This window comes from Oryx dammah, unplaced genomic scaffold (assembly GCF_014754425.2).
Source record: "Oryx dammah isolate SB20612 unplaced genomic scaffold, SCBI_Odam_1.1 HiC_scaffold_28, whole genome shotgun sequence".
NCBI lineage: Eukaryota > Metazoa > Chordata > Mammalia > Artiodactyla > Bovidae > Oryx > Oryx dammah.
Genome location: NW_024070212.1, coordinates 93,974,016 through 93,990,966, shown reverse-complemented (window position 1 = coordinate 93,990,966; position 16,951 = coordinate 93,974,016). Strand labels below are relative to the sequence as shown.

The following is a 16,951-nucleotide window of genomic DNA, read 5'->3' as shown; positions in this document are numbered from 1 at the left end:
ATGCCCCTGTAATTCTCAAGGACCAGGATTCTATCACTGCCTGGTGGCAGAATACTAAAATTACAGGTGTAAGTTAGGTGGCTGGGGTTTTTTTATTTTAATTATTGCTATTGTTTTAGATGTCAGCACATATCAACAGTATTATTCTTAATGTTAGTTTCCGATTATAGAGTAACAGTGAATAAGATTTAAATTTTTTCAATGTACACTTTTCTATATAAGGTAGAATTTATAGCAAAAAACGTGTGGACTGAGGTTAAACATATTTAAGCTTGAAACCTAAATTTGCATCTTTCTAGCTGTATGATCTTGTGCAAATCACTTAAATTCTCTAATCTTTCATTTTCTTATTTTTAACCTCAGAGTTGTGAGATTAAATGGGATTTATAAGCAAACCGCCTAATGCAATGTTTGACACACAGTTCAGTTCAGTTCAGTTGCTCAGTTGTGTCTGACTCTTTGTGACCCCATGAATCGCAGCATGCCAGGCCTCCCTGTCCATCACCAACTCCCGGAGTTCACTCAGACTCACATCCATTAAGTCAGTGATGCCATCCAGCCATCTCTCATCCTCTGTCGTCCCCTTCTCCTCCTGCCCCCAATCCCTCCCAGCATCAGGGTCTTTTCCAATGAGTCAACTCTTCGCATGAGGTGGCCAAAGTACTGGAGTTTCAGCTTTAGCATCATTCCTTCCAAAGAACACCCAGGGCTGATCTCCTTCAGAATGGACTGGTTGGATCTCCTTCCAGTCCAAGGGACTCTCAAGAATCTTCTCCAACACCACAGCTCAAAAGCAACAATTCTTCGGCACTCAAATTTCTTCACAGTGCAACTCTCACATCCATACATGACCACTGGAAAAACCATAGCCTTGACTAGACAGACCTTTGTTGGCAAAGTAATGTCTCTGCTTTTCAACATGCTATCTAGGTTGGTCATAACTTTTCTTCCAAGGAGTAAGCGTCTTTTAATTTCATGGCTGCAATCACCATCTGCAATGATTTTAGAGCCCAAAAAATTAAAGTCAGCCACTGTTTCCACTGTTTCCCCATCTATTTCCCATGAAGTGATGGGACCAGATGCCATGATCTTCATTTTCTGAATGTTGAGCTTTAAGCCAACTTTTTTGCTCTCCTCTTTCACTTTCACCAAGAGGCTTTTTAGTTCCTCTTCACTTTCTAGATGCTTAATAAATGCTAATTCTTGTTTTGGGTTTTTTTTTTTTTTTCATATAAGTGCTTACTGAATAAGAGGTTGTCTTTCCCACAGTCATCATGTCATAATTTTCCTCTATTTACAACTTTAAAAAAATGGAATGGATTCAGTTCAGTTCAGTCGCTCAGTCATGTCCGACTCTTTGCAACCCCATGAACCGCAGTTGGCCTCCCTATCCATCACCAGCTCCCAGAGTTTACCCAAATTCACCTCCATTGAGGCAGTAATGCCATCCAACCATCTCATCCTCTGTCATCCCCTTCTCCTCCTGCCCTCAATCTTTCCCAGCATCAGGGTCTTTTCAAATGAGTCAGCTGTTCACATCAGTTGGCCAAAGTATGGATTCAGAGGAGATCTCAAAAGGGGTCTAACTAGAATGAGATGACTGCCAATATCTCCTTCCTGTCTTCCTTTTCAACCCATGTACCTATATGAAATACTCTCCACTCTCCAGAACAAACCCTGTCATTCTTTAAGCTTACCTTCAGTTCCAGCTTCTCTCATGAAGCCTCCCCCCATCACTCCAGATGATATCCTCACCATTGACTGCCCTTCAGTATTTCATTTTGATACTGTTTTCTTTACATTCTTCCTTATACTATTAGGATTTATGCATAAAATGAAGCTCCTTTCCCAGCCAGACTGTAAGCTCCTTGGTGCACATTGTGACTTGTATTTCTTTTTAATCTTTATGCTAAGAATTTAGCACTGAACTTCACCCACAGGACCAAGTAAATGTTTATCTGCAGCAGAAATTTTTCATTAGAATTGGAACAGACAGTTCAGCCTTTCTTAGTTATTATTGTCTCTTTATTCTCTAATTATTTTGAGAAACTTTGAATTGTATTTTCTTCAACAAGATTGCCTTATCTTGTAGCTAGGTACTAATTCATTCAGTTTTTCTGTATTCTCCATGTTAATAATAATAACTACCATTTAGAGTGCTGCCTCCACCAAGCCTCTATCTACTTAATTCAGGAAACAAACTTTAATGGAAGTATTATTTTACCCATTTTTACAGATGAGGCTATTAAAGTTTAAGGAGCCAAGCATATCATTTCCTCCTGAGAAGGTTTTTGTGCATGCGTGCATGCTCAGGCACTCAGCTGAGTTTGACTCTTTGCAACACCATGGACTGCAGCCTGCCAGGCTCCTCTGTCCATAGGATTTTCCAGGCAAGAATATGGAAGTGGGTTGCCATTTCCTACTCCAGGGATCTTCCCGACCAAGGGGTCAAACCGATGTCTCCAGCATCAACAGGCAGATTCTTTACCACTGAGCCACCTGGGAAGCATCAAGAAGATGTTCATCAACCCCTAACAAATCAAAAGTAATAGGCTGTGGGATAGTATTTGAGGTGATGAGTGCAACTATTGATCTTCATTCATTCCCTATGACTGGAGTGCCGTCTGGAGCCAAACTCTGTACTGTAAGGGGCCGAGAACAAAGAAGCTGATTCAGTGTTTGCTGAGCAGATACTCTATGTAAGAGGTTTTGCCAGTTTTGGAAGAGGGTTGGGGACAGGGCTGGGAACTCAATTGTGCCTGCTTAGATTTTGTGCTTTGTAGCTTTAATTCTTTATTTGTCTCTCACTACAAATTTACAGCCTGGTCATAATGAAGGATTAAATGAGATACATTTGTGGGCATGCCTAGTTAGAAACACATTGCAAAAAAACCTTTTGGACATTTTTAATTGAGAAAAAAGTCAAACATGCCTTCCATCTTCCTTTTCCTTTCTCTTTTAGTCTGTGCCCATCTTCCTCATTCATTCAGTATGTGTATACTATGTATATTTTTCTGTGATTGTGGAGGGGAGCTCTTACTTTTTTAGATGAGGAAAACACCTAGAATTCTTAGCTATAAAAATTGTCACTACTGTGATGTTGAATGAGATTGTGCATATCAAGTGCCTAGTACAGTGTCTGATATATGGTAGACTCCTGGTAAATCAGCAGTGTTTATTCACACTTTTTAAGTCCTACTATTTCTTTCTTTCTTCTTCTCTTCCCTCCCCTCTACTCCCCTTTACCTTCATCTTTCCCTCTTCCTTCTACTTCTCCTCTCCCTCCTTCTTCCCCAAATTACCTACCTTGTCTTTTATAGTACACCTATTTGTTCTTATTTGTAGTTATAGAATTATAAATGAGTCCAGAGTTTTAAAAGGCCCTACATTGAATTATTTTCAATATTGTATTAATCTAGTTAAACACTATATCCTTTTGTGAATATTTATATCTATACTAAGGTTTTTTTCTTTGTTTTTTATTTTTAGTACAGTTCATCTGAACTGAAATGAAAAAGCCTCAAATCCCTTAATACAGAGGTCTTCAGAAATCTCTGTGTGTTTGTACATTGGCCCTTCTGAGTTCTCTTAAGTGATGATGAAGAATATATCAGTGAAAAGTCCAGTCAGGGACACCCCTAAATTAGATTTCTTGGATAAATGTGTATTTACCATTTTTTTAGAATTTTGTAATTAAGGCAATTTTTTTTTTTAAATTTTCTTTCCTAGAAAGACACCCTGGTTATTTAAGAGTGTGGTCAGAGGCACATTTGAAAAATCATGCATTGTTTCTGGAAAGAAGCCTCTGCTTTCAGCTGCTATTCTAGCATAGGCTTCTGAGTATGGTAAGAAAGCAGGGAGATCAAGTGTGTATCTACACTTAAGTTAGTTTCCTTGCCTAGGTGAACTCTTGGCCATTTAAGTGGACTAGACATCCATTTGTCATATTTCTCACACAATAGCATTTTTACAGCTATTTCCCACAATCCATAGTAGATAAAACTACTTAGGAAAGAGAAAGGCATCACACAGTCAGGTCATATATTAATATCTCTAGTAGAACATCAACAGTGAGTTCCTGATCATACTGATAGACTCTGTGTCATTCTGGCAGGTTCTTCTTTCGTCTATAGTATGTTTGCATTTTCTTATAAAATTTGACTTATTGTTTCTACAAGAAAAAAACTAGACAAAACCAACACAATTTATCAAAGGAAAATTAGGCTTTAAATTTTATCAAAAGCCCTTAAATATAATATGCCATTGTCTGGGCATACTGATTGTATTTTCCCTAAAAGAAGAAATGCCAGCAGCTCAGGTTTATTTTTCAGAGGAAGAGAGAGAGGATAAAAAGAAATTGAACCACAGGAAAATGTCAGGTCATAGTCACTGATGATGCTATTTAAATGATGTGCCATAATCATATTAGACCAGAGCACAAGGAATTCCTGAATTCTGCATGACAGCAAAGAAGGGCTGGCAATTACCTCTGTGTGTGTGTTTGTGTGTGTGTATGTGTGTGTGTGTGTATGTGGTTATGTGTCTGTTCACTCTACCTTTCCACCCCATTTTGCTAATTCAATTGAGGGGCAAGAAGAGGTAATCCAGACACCCGGAACAGGAGGGAAAGGTCTGCAGCTGTGCTTGGAGGGACTGGTGTGAAGAGAGAGGCTCAGTCTGACTTGGAGTTGTGTGCTATTGCACGTGAATGCTCCGGAGCTGCTCTAATCGACTGAAAATGAGCCGGCTACGGTCATATGGAACAGGTCTGTTTAGCCACATCGCTGGGTAGCATGGCAGATGGTAGACCGTCAATGGGTGGTATTGATTGGCTGGATTTGCCTTAGGGTAACAAGACTATGGGTCCTTAAAAACCCGCTTCATCTTATTTTCCTTTGTGCAGCTACGTACAGTTGTGGTTTTCTCTTCTCACTCCCCCAGCCCCCAATATCTCCTTTTTTCCCTTTCTAAATCAAAAGCCTTCCTTGGTAATCAAAATAGAGAGGTTACCTTGAGATAAACACTCTTTAAATTATCACCAAGGCAAGAAAACTCGAGAATATTTTACTTACTAGGCTGATTACATTTTAATGTTTGAAGAAAGTGACATTTTTAAATTAGTGTTTAAGGCATATGGTGAGTGTACAAATTAGCTTATTTCATACAACCAGAATTTGATGAGAGCAACTCCTCCTTCTCACTCCCCAGTTAAAAATTGTCATTTGAAACTTAATATATGCGAGGAGGTTAAATGGTATTAAGGGATGCAGACTTCACTTAAAGATGAAAAAGACAGTTACTGTTGTATGTGGCTAAATGTTATCTGGATGGGCTGGAAAAATACTAGTGTTAACATCCGTGTTTGCAAGAGGATGTGGAAGTTTCAGGGCTTTAATTTTGTCCAGCCAAGAAAACAAAATCCCAGGTATTTGTGTGTGTTGGTTTCTCTTTTAGATATGAGGGAACATAGAATGGTGCTTGCTTGCTCTGTGAGTAATAAAATCCTCCTTAAAAACAAGCCATATAATGATATAAGTGGTGAGATTTATTTTTGTCAGGTGGTTCTTTATCCTTTTAACATCATCCCTCCATCACTTGGAGCTTTCAACTTGAGACATTCTATTTATTCCTGGCAGAGTAGCAGATTAATTGGGATAGAATTGTACAAAGGAGATGCCAAGTTTAACTATACAGACAAAATAGTACAATTGTTCCATTTCAAGGTGGATCCTAGGGAAAAGGAACAGCACTGGGGATATATATGTGATAGTTTGCTCTTGTGGTTGTTAATAACTATTTGTATAATTGTGTTCTAAAAAGAGATGCTCAAGGCTTAGGTTTTTGTTTGTTTCCAGTATCTTTCAAGCTTGTGGTTATTTCCTATCATGAAAGATCATAGCAAATATTACTCTGGGAAAAGTTAACACCCTTAAACTCTTGCCTCCATCTTGTGTGTGCTTCGCTCATATGCACACTTTCAAATTGGGTTTTATCATGTGTCAATATTTCTTTCAAAATATCTCCATGAAGATTTTGGGTTTCCCCCTTGCTCTACATTGATTGGATTTTCCTTTTTCATCCTTTGCTGAATGAAACAAAGCTTGTTTGTGTTTCATTCTTCACAGTTCTTATTAGAATGGGTGGTGGTGTTTTGTTTCCTCACTATTAAGTCAGGAGAGGGAATTTTATTTGTTTATTTTGACAAGACACAGAGAGAGATACAAGACAGATGCCTCTTAGGATGCTGGCGTTTCTCATGTTACATCCTACACCAAGAGTTATTCCAAGGGAAAAAAAACACAAAACAATCTTTTAAGATGGTTCATTTGAATCTGTGCACTCTACCCACCTGGTGGTTATACAGTGAACTGTTACTTTAAAGAGTAGTTTAAACACCAGCCATGTTTGGGGCAGGCTGCTCTTGCAAAGAGAGCAGTACATATAACAGGAGTCTACTGTGTGTGAGATAAGGGGAAAATTCAGCTCACTGACTAGAGGTTTTAATGTGTGAACTCTAGGGAAATAATATATTGACTGTTCCGTGGCACGCAAGAAAATTGAAGAACCCTTTGCAGACGGAGTGCTTTGCAAAGGATTCTATCTGTTTCTCTTAAAACAAAATCTGTGGCAAGATGTTTGAAATCAGCAGGACGCTTAATGCTGCTTTGTTAAATAATGAGGTAATATTTTGTCACTTTTTTCTGGGCAGCATCTGTTTTTTCCCCCCCTCTTCATTTTTTCCTGTGTGTTTATGAAGGATTCCTTTTTTTTTCTTTCTTTCTTTCTTCTTTCTTTTTTTTTTTTTCCTTCACACTGAAGTCAAGGAAATACAATTCATGCTTCCATTTCCGTTCCTTCCTTTCGGTGCTTTTGGAGAATTTGGTTGTCTTTTTTTATTTGCTGTTTCAGCCGGCTGCTGTTTCCTAGCCCATTGTGCCACGTAAGGCTTCTCCACTGCGCGGAGTAGGTAGTTATTAACGCTGAATTGGCTTCTGGTACAGTCCATCTGGACTCTGTATGGGAAAGCTGTCTGCCGGCGACTGATGCTGAGATATCTGCAACCTTTGGGATGTGAGCATGGTGGCGAGGGGCTGACTGATAGGAGATTACTTCTTTTAAGGGAAATTGTTATTAATGAGTCAAGAAACTGCTCATTTATGGTAAGAAGGATACAGCGGCGCTGGCAGCCCCACTGCTCTAGGATATCATTTTTAGGTTGCCTTTGCTGCTGGAGTGAGACAAGTTTCTTCCCGTGGTGGTGGTGGCTTGTGGTGGAAAAAAAAAAAAATCATGCATGACTGGGAGACTCGCCTGCCTGATTCTTGCGATAATATATTGAGAATCTGTTGCTTTACAAATGTCACACCACTGATGTAGCGGTCAACCCCTCACTCTGAAAGATGAATGGTACTATTGGAAATGCAATAATAAGGTTGACTTTTCCCAACAATAGGATTCTGCCTTTGTCTTTAGAGAAAAGGCCTCTGAGGACATTTGTGCGTTTGTTTGAGGATTCTGTTGAAAGACTTTAGAGTGGAGGTTTTTGGAGAAGTGATCGATGTACAAAGTGCATGGATTTTTTAGCCTAGCAAAACCAGCTAATGATTTATACTGTAATATACACTTACTATTTTGGAAAAGTGGCCGGAATATCTTCTGATACACCTAATGTTAATTTATGGCTCACTAAGCATGCTGATATTAGTATGGATAGGAGAAAGGATTTTAAGAAATTCTGACTTTTATAAGCTCCAAAGAAATATACAGTAAATATTTCATTCCCAGTGAGCTCTTTTTATTTGTGTGTTTGTCAGCACTGTGTTCATGTTTACTTTTCAGAGTATCTTGATATTGGTGAACTTGCACTCAGAGTTTCTATTGTTGATTTGGGGCACCTGTACCTGCTCTGGGTACATATACTGAACTCTTTAGAATGCATAACCTGTGCATTTGTCCTTCGTACACAATTCAAAGGATACTGTAGTACTATTGTGACTCGTAGGACTCTTTATACATTTGTTCAAGAAATTATTTTAAAAGTTTATGTAATTCAGTATTGTTCCACTTGATAGGATTATGGTTTTAACATTTCTACTTTTCTGTTTCATGTACTTTCATTTCTAATAGCTGAATTTATTTATATTCAAGTGTAATTGTTCATATTGTATGTATAACAGATATTGTTTTATGGTGTATCTGTATTTATAACATGTGTATGTATATCTATATACTTGTGTATTTGTATCTGTGTGTTCGTGAAATAGTAGCTTGGAGAGAATAGTTTTAATTTTTAATGTAAAGGTTATTTTCTTTGATAATAATTTTTCACAGACCCATTTATTCTCGGACTTTGAAGCCCAGAGTGTAGCATGATTTTCGGCCTGGCATGTATTTCCACATGGCCCTATCCCATCCTGCTGTCAACTACAGCCAAAGATTAAAAATTATGTTAAACTATGTCTTGAGTAATATTTGTTACTTCTGTGTATTTGTTGAGGAACAAATTGACTAAATTATGAATTAAATAAATAGTGATAAAACAGCCTTTGGGATAAAAGTAAAGCATAAACTTCTTGGATAAGCCACTTTAAAACCCAAAGTAGAACAACAACAACAAAAAAAAATTATAATACTAAAGGCTTGGTAGCATAGAGGTTATGAAATGTATAAAATAGGCAGACGAACTGTATACATCACCACACACTATTTTAAGAGGCCAAAATAAAAAGACATCCTTGGAAGGAGAGAAACAAAATCATGTGTTCAGTTAAGATGAGCACTCTGCACTGGTTATGAAATGAGGCTGTTGTCAAAAGTGTATTTTACCTTTCTGTGAAGCAGAACAGAAAGAACAGAGAGAATGTGTTCCAGTGGATTTTTAAAAATTCAGATCCTGCCCCCATCCAAGTTGAGAAATAAATTCATTTGAATAAATCATTCATCATTCTGTTTTGAAAAACTCAGGCAGAAGGCAGAAAGGTAGAGGGTGGCAGCTGACCCCCTTCTCCCCCAGCTTTTTTTCTTTTTTCTATTTATGAGGAAATAGTTTTCTGAAGCAAACTGGTATGAACCTAGTTCACAGAGCAAGCCCAATCTCAAATTTTCTTTTAAAACACTGGCCATATTAGCTGCAGAAGGAGCATTACTTACTAAAAATCAGCAATACTGGAAAATAATAAAGTTAAAATGTAGATATATTTGCACATTAAAGTGCTTCTGTTGTATCTTTAAGCCCAGAGGCAGATCATTAAATATGCATTTCGCTAGAAAGCAACTGTCGAAAAAGATAAGGTGGTTGAAAACATTCTATGAGGGAAAAGCCCTTCTCTGAGGGGTGGGGTGGTACAGCCCTTAGGACAAGGGCAAGGGAGAACACTCCCACTGTTAAGGTTTGCAAGCCGCCAGTGACCTGCAGTTGTTACAGTACTTTTTGAACTGGGAGGAGGGAAAAGGTAAAAATACAAGTATGGCTGTTGTTGCTTCAGCCTGGCCTTAATTACCAGACACAAGAAGCAGTTCAGAAATCTGGTCTCTGTTGTTGTAGAGGTCACCAAATCATTAACATCGTCAATCTGGCAGTAGCTAATTTAAATAGCACCTGATGTTGCAACGCCTCCCTTCGTTTCCCCGGCCAATCAGATCCTGGCTTCGGCTGACAGATGGTCCCATAAATGGATGTAAAAAGGGGAAGCTTCGAGCCAATTTCAGCAAGGCTCTGTTCAGTTGTTCTTATCTACATCCTAGAATCGGGGGTTTCAGCTCACTGCTCCTTTTCTTTCTTTTTTTTTTTTTCTCTCCCCCCACTCCCCCCATTGAGATAATTGATTTACTTTACAATCATCCACTCTGTGTTTGTGGATCTTTAAAAATATATAACAATAGTAGTCATTTAAAAATATATTCTGAAACCTGTGCAAATTTTAAGAGAAGAGTCGAAGCTCTGCGAGACCCAATATTTGCCAATAAGAATGGTTATGGTAGGTATGACTAGATTTATAATCTGTTGTTTGTGTTGCTGGAGGGAAGAAAAGCATCTCCACCTTGACCAGTCTTATGCTTGCACAAGAGTTTAGTTCTCTGCTGCTGTTTGGTTCCTACATTTACTATCTCTTTTGTGTAGAGAGTGCGGGTAGGTCCTTTTATTGAGAAGCAGTGGGGAAATAGATTTTCATTTTTAACAGGTCATTGTCAATTTTCCCTTCAACATAAAGGTGGGGGTGGAGAAGGGGAGGTGGGCTGAAATAATTGCTGGTTTGCTGGAAGAGGTTATATTACATGAGACAATAATGGCAAAAGAAGGATTTTCTTTTTTTAAGGGAGAGGGAGGTTTGTCTATGTGCCTGGGTTTCGTGGGGCTGGAGGTGGGTGCAGCCGGCTTAGGAATCTCTCCATTTCTGAGCTGGAAATTTAAACCTTGTGAGGCAGCTCCTGAATCCTGAACGTTGAGATGGGCAGTTTGTGTTTCGGGGGACTGCGCAGTCAAAACGGCAAAGAGAGTGATTTATTTGGGCTTCAGTAAATGCTGCATCTTGTATTTCAAAGAGTTTCCTGTCATGACCTCATAAAAAAGAGGAGGCGGCTTGTATGTGTAGCGGTGCCTGGCGTGTTGAGTTGTTGCTTCCTTCTCTGGGCAGCAGCTCTGTTAGAAGGAATGTCAGCTTTTACATAACGTTCCTTTCCGCTTTTGACACACTGTGTGAGGGTCCATCTTCTTCTGATCACAGATGGAGTGGAATGGCTTGAAGATGGTAAGTGAAAAGAGGAAGGCAGCTTGGAGACTCCAGCCGTGTGTGCGTCTGTATGTGTGTGCATGAGGATGGTGGACTGTGCATTGTAAATCACTGTGCAGATCGTTTGTGTATGTGTGTGTTTGTTAGTATTTCTCTTTTCTGAAAACCAGAATCCATCTCCAAGTGTGACGGCACTGCATGCACACAAGGCACACACACTGTCTCTTCCATCAGGCTCACATTTTAGCCAAGGAAGGTTGGTGTCTTTTTTGACAATCACAGTGTCACCATCACTGTTGGCTGGCATGTCCACTGCCTCTGTGAGCTTTCAATGGAATTGCACGACTGTTAAAGTTAAAGGCACATTTCTTTTTCCGTCTCCTGCTCGGAGTGATGGGGAAGGCTGGGAACGAGGGGTGGAGGAGATGAGGTTCAGTAGCAGCAGATGCAATTGTGGAACAGGACTTTTGGATGTGGAAGGGGAAGTGGGAAACCTTTCTGCCAAAGTAGTAGATCTATTTTTAGTATCATCTTTTTCTGAAAAAAAAAAAAAAAAAAAAAGAAGCAGGGAAACTCCTTGAGTCCCACTCCTGTCGCCTGATGTTGACCCTGAAGATATGGCACAAAATGGCACGGTCAGATGCCACGGGTGCCCACTTTGACTTTGAATTTCACTAGCAATAGCTTTCACGGGATTTCAAAGCTGATATGGGGGAAGGCTGTAAATTCATATCAATCTCACTTATTTTTTGCTAGAAAAGCCTGGGGAGGACTTTTCGCTCTGCATAGATGTTATAACAAAGCTGTGGTCTTTTTCCCATTCTTAGCGGATTGCCTTTGTCTGGCTGCTTGTTTTGATGGGTGTAAAACAAATAAGATTAGACCGAGCAGCCCAACTGAAAGCGATAGCTGGGAGGAAAACCCAATGAAAGGTTGCCGGGGAAACGAACAGAGGAAAAGCCGAGTAGGGAGCAGGTGGCTATCATGAGAACACACTGCAAACAGTGTAAAAAAAGGAGGAGGGGGGGACAGGACCTCGATTATCTTTGCTGTTCTTTGTGGCCGGCCCAACTTTAATTATTCTTTATAAATAGGTGTTAATTACATTTCTAACTCTGGTTTACAGTGATTTTTAGAAATCTATTTTTAAGCATCTGTTCTGTCTCCCCTGGCTTTTTTTTTTTTTTTTTTTGGTTTAAAGAGAGAGAGAGAGAAGGAGAGGGGGAAGGGAGGGTAGGGAATCTTGCTTTTTTTCCCTCTCTGCCTCTCTGTCTTTCCCCCTTTTCCCTGCTGTGAAATTGTACGTGCGAAAAATCGCAAGGAATCCTGTGAGGCCATTTGAAAAAAATGTAAATTATATTGAATGAAGTTGACAGAAGCATAATAGTGAACTCCCACAGCTGATACGTTCTGCAAATGATTTCTTCGAAATTTCCAGCAAAATATCCATAGGAGAAACATAGGTAGAATAGATTTACCCTAAGCAATGATTTTGTGCTAGGCGATATTGGTGTTTTTACTAAATCAGATATTGATACTACAGTTCCAGGGAGTTCATTGTATCTCTCATTTCATATCCCGAGTAGAAATTACTTTTTAAAATAATACGTGAAAAGCTATATTCTAGTCTACTACTTTACCTTCATCTCTATGCCTCCAGCCGCAGGATCCATCAGGCTGTATCCTTGCAACTACTGCCTTCCATTTGGCATTTGGTCCTCGTCCTGGTCTTGGCATAAACTGAGTGAAAAGCTGATTTTTTTCCAGCATCTCTGAACGTCTGGGACCCATGCGTGCACTGGATGATAGGCATCTCTCGCTTTTTCTCTCTCAAAGTGTGCTTTACTAGTGGTCTCTTTCTCATGATGGTGGGTACCAAAAGGACTGAAAGATATATTACTTAGGTTAATAGAAGGTATCATAAAAACAACTGAAAGTATGATCTATTATGGTTTCTTCCGGAGAGATAAATTAGGTACATGATAATTTTAAGCCCAAGAATGAGAGATTAAAAGGCACTGAAATGTGTTAAAAGGTTGGGAAATATAACTGGCTGTATTGAAAGTACTCTTAATTTTACTCTCTCCAATGCAAATCTCCGCACCACCACCCTCCACCCCAATTCTTTCATCCTTGCAGATGCTTATGTTTTATCTTATTGGGGGATTTTTAAAATTTGTTTTGACTGTCGAGGTAATAATAAATAAACTTACATTTTTTGGTCATACACTTAAACCTTTCTCTCATATCATGAATGTGTAACCATATGTCGCTATTAAAAATAGAATAGTTTTCTGATTATCTCAAATGTATTTTTTCTGAGAATTTTTTGATATGTTTTAGTTAGGGGGAAAATAATTACTGTAGGAAATGTCACCTTGGCTTGGATTGTAAAAAAGACACGTGGTTCTACTGCTGACCTTCTTCGCGTCTTTGTCTTAAAAATATTAATACATACTACCTGCATGTGGAGGTGTGTCTTTATGGGAACACAAGGCTGAGTGTGCATTTATTAAGAAATGAAAATCTGATTGGGAATATTTCTGCAAAAAACACTTGACTACATTACAGTTTTAGTAATCAGAATGTTCATGTATCTTATTGTAAAATAATGCTTAAATAATTTAGTATTTAAATTTTTGAATGTAGGTAGGTAAACAGCTGAAAAATCTCTTTGAAAATCATTGATTTATAGGACAATGTTAATATCTCATTAAAAAACTAGCAAGCAACTTAACCATTCATTTGTGACCTCAGTTCCATTCATTCCTAACTGCTATTCTTTCAAGTCATCCTCCTGACCAGATATAGATGAGTTTGCTTATGTTTGATAGTTTTCCAAAGCCCTAAAACTTTTTTATCTTCCTGTAGCCTTTCCTTGGTCCTTTGAATAGTCAAGGATTTTATTATGATAGGAAGACCATATTGTTGTGAGGTAATAACAATAGAATATTTTTTAAAGAAAGAGAAAGGAAATGGGCTACACAGTTTAGTATTAAAACTCCGTCTTGAAATAGAGTTTGAGACGTGTTAGACTTCAAATATTTTAAACTTAGCATTTCTATTGGGGATAATCTATTTAAATTTTTAAATCTGGAAATCATTGCATGAATAGTGCTCTGTGTGTGTGTGTTTAATACCTCTAAAAGAATTTATAAGTGAATCAAGGTGTTTTACTCAAGTAAGGGTTACCATGAACAATAAACGGGTTTCTTCAGGGCAGGTCTTTTTCTTTGGTTTGATTTCTTCCCTTTGCTCTTATTTCCTTGTTGGGGGTAGGTTCTCTTCCTATATGTAGACCAAAAACTATTCCTTCCATGAGGAGATATGTTGATATGCTGCTCCAGTTAGCCCTTGGTAATGCCTTATTTTAATTAAGAAAAAGCTGAAACAAATTATCAGTGTGTACTGCGAGTAAGAAATGGCGGTCTTGATAGAGGTCACTGTACAGAGACAGAAGTACTTTGGCCTTGACAAATTTCTCCATCAGTTTCAATGATCTGTGGCCACTAGGCACTTAATTTATATGCCTGGACACTTAATATGTACATTTGTTGGCGAGCTGGCCAACGGATTCTAGACACGTGAGTGTGCACTGGCAAATGCTGCAATGCAGTATTTTTTCCCAATGTCATTGAGAATTTTGGGGGATTGAAGAGACATAAACAGTCCCAAGCTTTTATCATACTGTTTTCCAGTCGATGGGCCATATTGCACAGAATTGGCCAATTCCCCTTTTGAAAGTGAAGTAAACATTTTATTGCCCACTATCCATCTCCCATCCATTTGATAGATTATGTGTGTGTGAGCAAGAGGGATTGTGTGTGTGTGTGTATGTGTGTGTGTATCAGTGTAAGCATTTGTGTTTCTGGAATCCTGCACCTGTCTTAGGCTTTCCTTATTTGGTATTACCAAATGTGTATACATACTTGCAAATATATGTGCGTCTAAAAATGGAAAGAAAACCAAACTGGGCCGTCTTCCCATAAGAAGTGGCTTCTCTTCCTCACAAACTCCAAAAATTTTCTTATTAGAAAAATACAAAAATTCAGTAAAAAGACATATCTAAACCCCTTGGACCATTAGTAACCAAACACCTTTCTTTAGTTGTGATTTGAGAAACCATATATGTGCAGATTCATAACAATATTTGTACACTAAACGCTGCCCTTTCAATCAACCATTTGGGTTCAAGTTAAAATATACGTGTATATGAAAGGAGAATTGTGTTTTCTTGGGGAGCATTTGCACCCAATCTTTAACCACTGGTAAAAACAAGGAGGAGGTTGGGTGGCTTCTCTTGCTTCATTTTGTGAAGTGTGTGTGTGTGTTTTAGGAACTTCCTTATATTTCTTAAATCTCAGTGTATTATAGGGGTAGAGAGCTTTTATAGGTGAGCAGCTTTCTAAGGGTAAAAGGAAAGGTGATCTGTGGGTGGCTGGGAGTCATCACAAGCAGTAATTGTCATAAATTAGCCTTCTAGAGGTGGAAGGAAAAATGAAAGCTGGAAGACAAGAGTAGAGAGGGGTACCAACCTGGATCTGAACCTTGCCGACATAAGAGATAATGAGTGATAAATCTGAACCGGTGCAGTGCGGGATGCCCGATAATTTCTCAGAACCTTGACTTTGCAGGTTCATTACTTCTTTGCTTTGCTTGTTCACACCTTTAATTATATCCAGTTTGGGATGCTAGCTGGGGGCACCGAAGATGAGCCATTTTGTTTGTTGTTTACTTCATTAAGCATTCAGGCAGTGTGCTTACAATAGCTTTGGAGCATCAGCAATAAGAATCAAGCACTTTGGAAATGGAATTGTTACAAAAGAACAAAAAATGAGAAAGCAATCAGTCAGCTAGCTTGCTTTAGATGTTCACATCCACTCTGCCTAATGGTAATATTTATGCTGTTCCTTGTACATTCATTAAGAAATCACTTATGCAGTGTCAGTGCTCTGAATAGGCGATGGCTCTCTCTCTCTCCCTCTCTCTCCCCTCCCCATCTCTCTATCTCTGTCTCTCCCCATGCCCTCTCCCTGCTCCTGAGATTTTTACCTTTTGATGGACCATTTTAGCACTGGCCATTTTTGCTTTGGGTGAGAGCATTATTCAGATCTTCATTGTATCAAACACCAGAAATATTTTCCCCTCTAATGTGGATCCCCGCCCCCTGCAAGGATCAAGAAAGATTGAATGCTGAAAAAAGAATTCTTAAATAAATTTTGGTTGAAAAAGCGGTGAGAAATAGGGTCAGAGTAATTGTTGTAGTTGCGTTTTGTCTTTTGTTGTTTTAGGAAAGCCTTATTTTTAACCACAAAAGTAAAATGCAAAACTAGCAGATTCGATTTTTTTTAATGGACAAAAATTACAAGTCATAGGTCTCTCCTGAAAATAACTTTCTCTGGACTCTAGGTTTGAAAGTTACTTTTAAAATTGAATTTCATTTCTTAATTACTCATTTTAAAGCTATAAAATATAGTAATTCATGAGGATTTTTTTCTGTAAGAGGTTTAGTTCCTTTTTTAAGATATGAGGAAGCAGAGAAACAATTCCGATCAAAATGGTGAATTCTAAAAAACACACCACAATGTGGAGGTTGCTTCTGTTTTGCACTTTGTGGCTTTGAATCCTCTCCTGCTCATTCCGAGTTAGTTATCTTCTATTGTCTGCTCTCTTGGAACAACTCACCCTTGATGTTATTTTGCCAACTGTATTCATAGTTGAGGCTGGCTGCCATTTGTTGTTGGATGAAGAAATACTTGTTGAAGACTTACTATGTGCATTTTTTTTGAAATGTGAAACTGAAAGTCACCATTTCTTCTGACACTGATCACAATATATTTTAGAGACTAAATCTCTGTGACTTCAGGATAAAAGGGAGTGAGGGATTTTCAGGTTGGACATCATTCAATAAGGTTTATGTCAAATTTTGGGAAAAGATCTGCTGAAACATTCAAGTATATAAATGTTTTTCCTTTTGTATTTTAAGAGTCTGTGCATGACTCTAGAAGATAAAAATAAAAACTCTTCTGGACATTTTTGTCTATAAGCTTCCATGTATCCAGATGTTCACTCTCAGGAAAAGGTAAAGTTTGGACAGCTGGAAGGAACTTGTCTATCTGCTATAACTTGACTAGATAACCTATTAATTTTGCAAAAATAAGAAGGCCTTGCTTCTGACACGGCTGATTCTCTGAATACGTTTTCTCATGTTACTCTCCAAG

General features: G+C 38.5%; 1 protein-coding gene across 4 annotated transcripts in view; it reads left to right on the top strand.

Moving 5' to 3' along the window:
- The first annotated feature begins 9,684 nt into the window (after positions 1-9,684).
- ELAVL4 (ELAV like RNA binding protein 4) overlaps positions 9,685-16,951 on the top strand; it is a 90,375-nt gene continuing 83,108 nt past the window's right edge. The window contains exon 1 of one of the 4 annotated variants that reach the window (XM_040231210.1): positions 9,685-9,977. In XM_040231210.1, the coding sequence (XP_040087144.1) occupies positions 9,969-9,977 (9 nt within the window). In that variant the 5' untranslated portion in view covers positions 9,685-9,968. Of the gene's footprint in view, positions 9,978-10,153; positions 10,749-16,951 lie in introns of those variants that run through there. The other 3 variants (XM_040231208.1, XM_040231207.1, XM_040231209.1) reach the window with 3 other exon arrangements.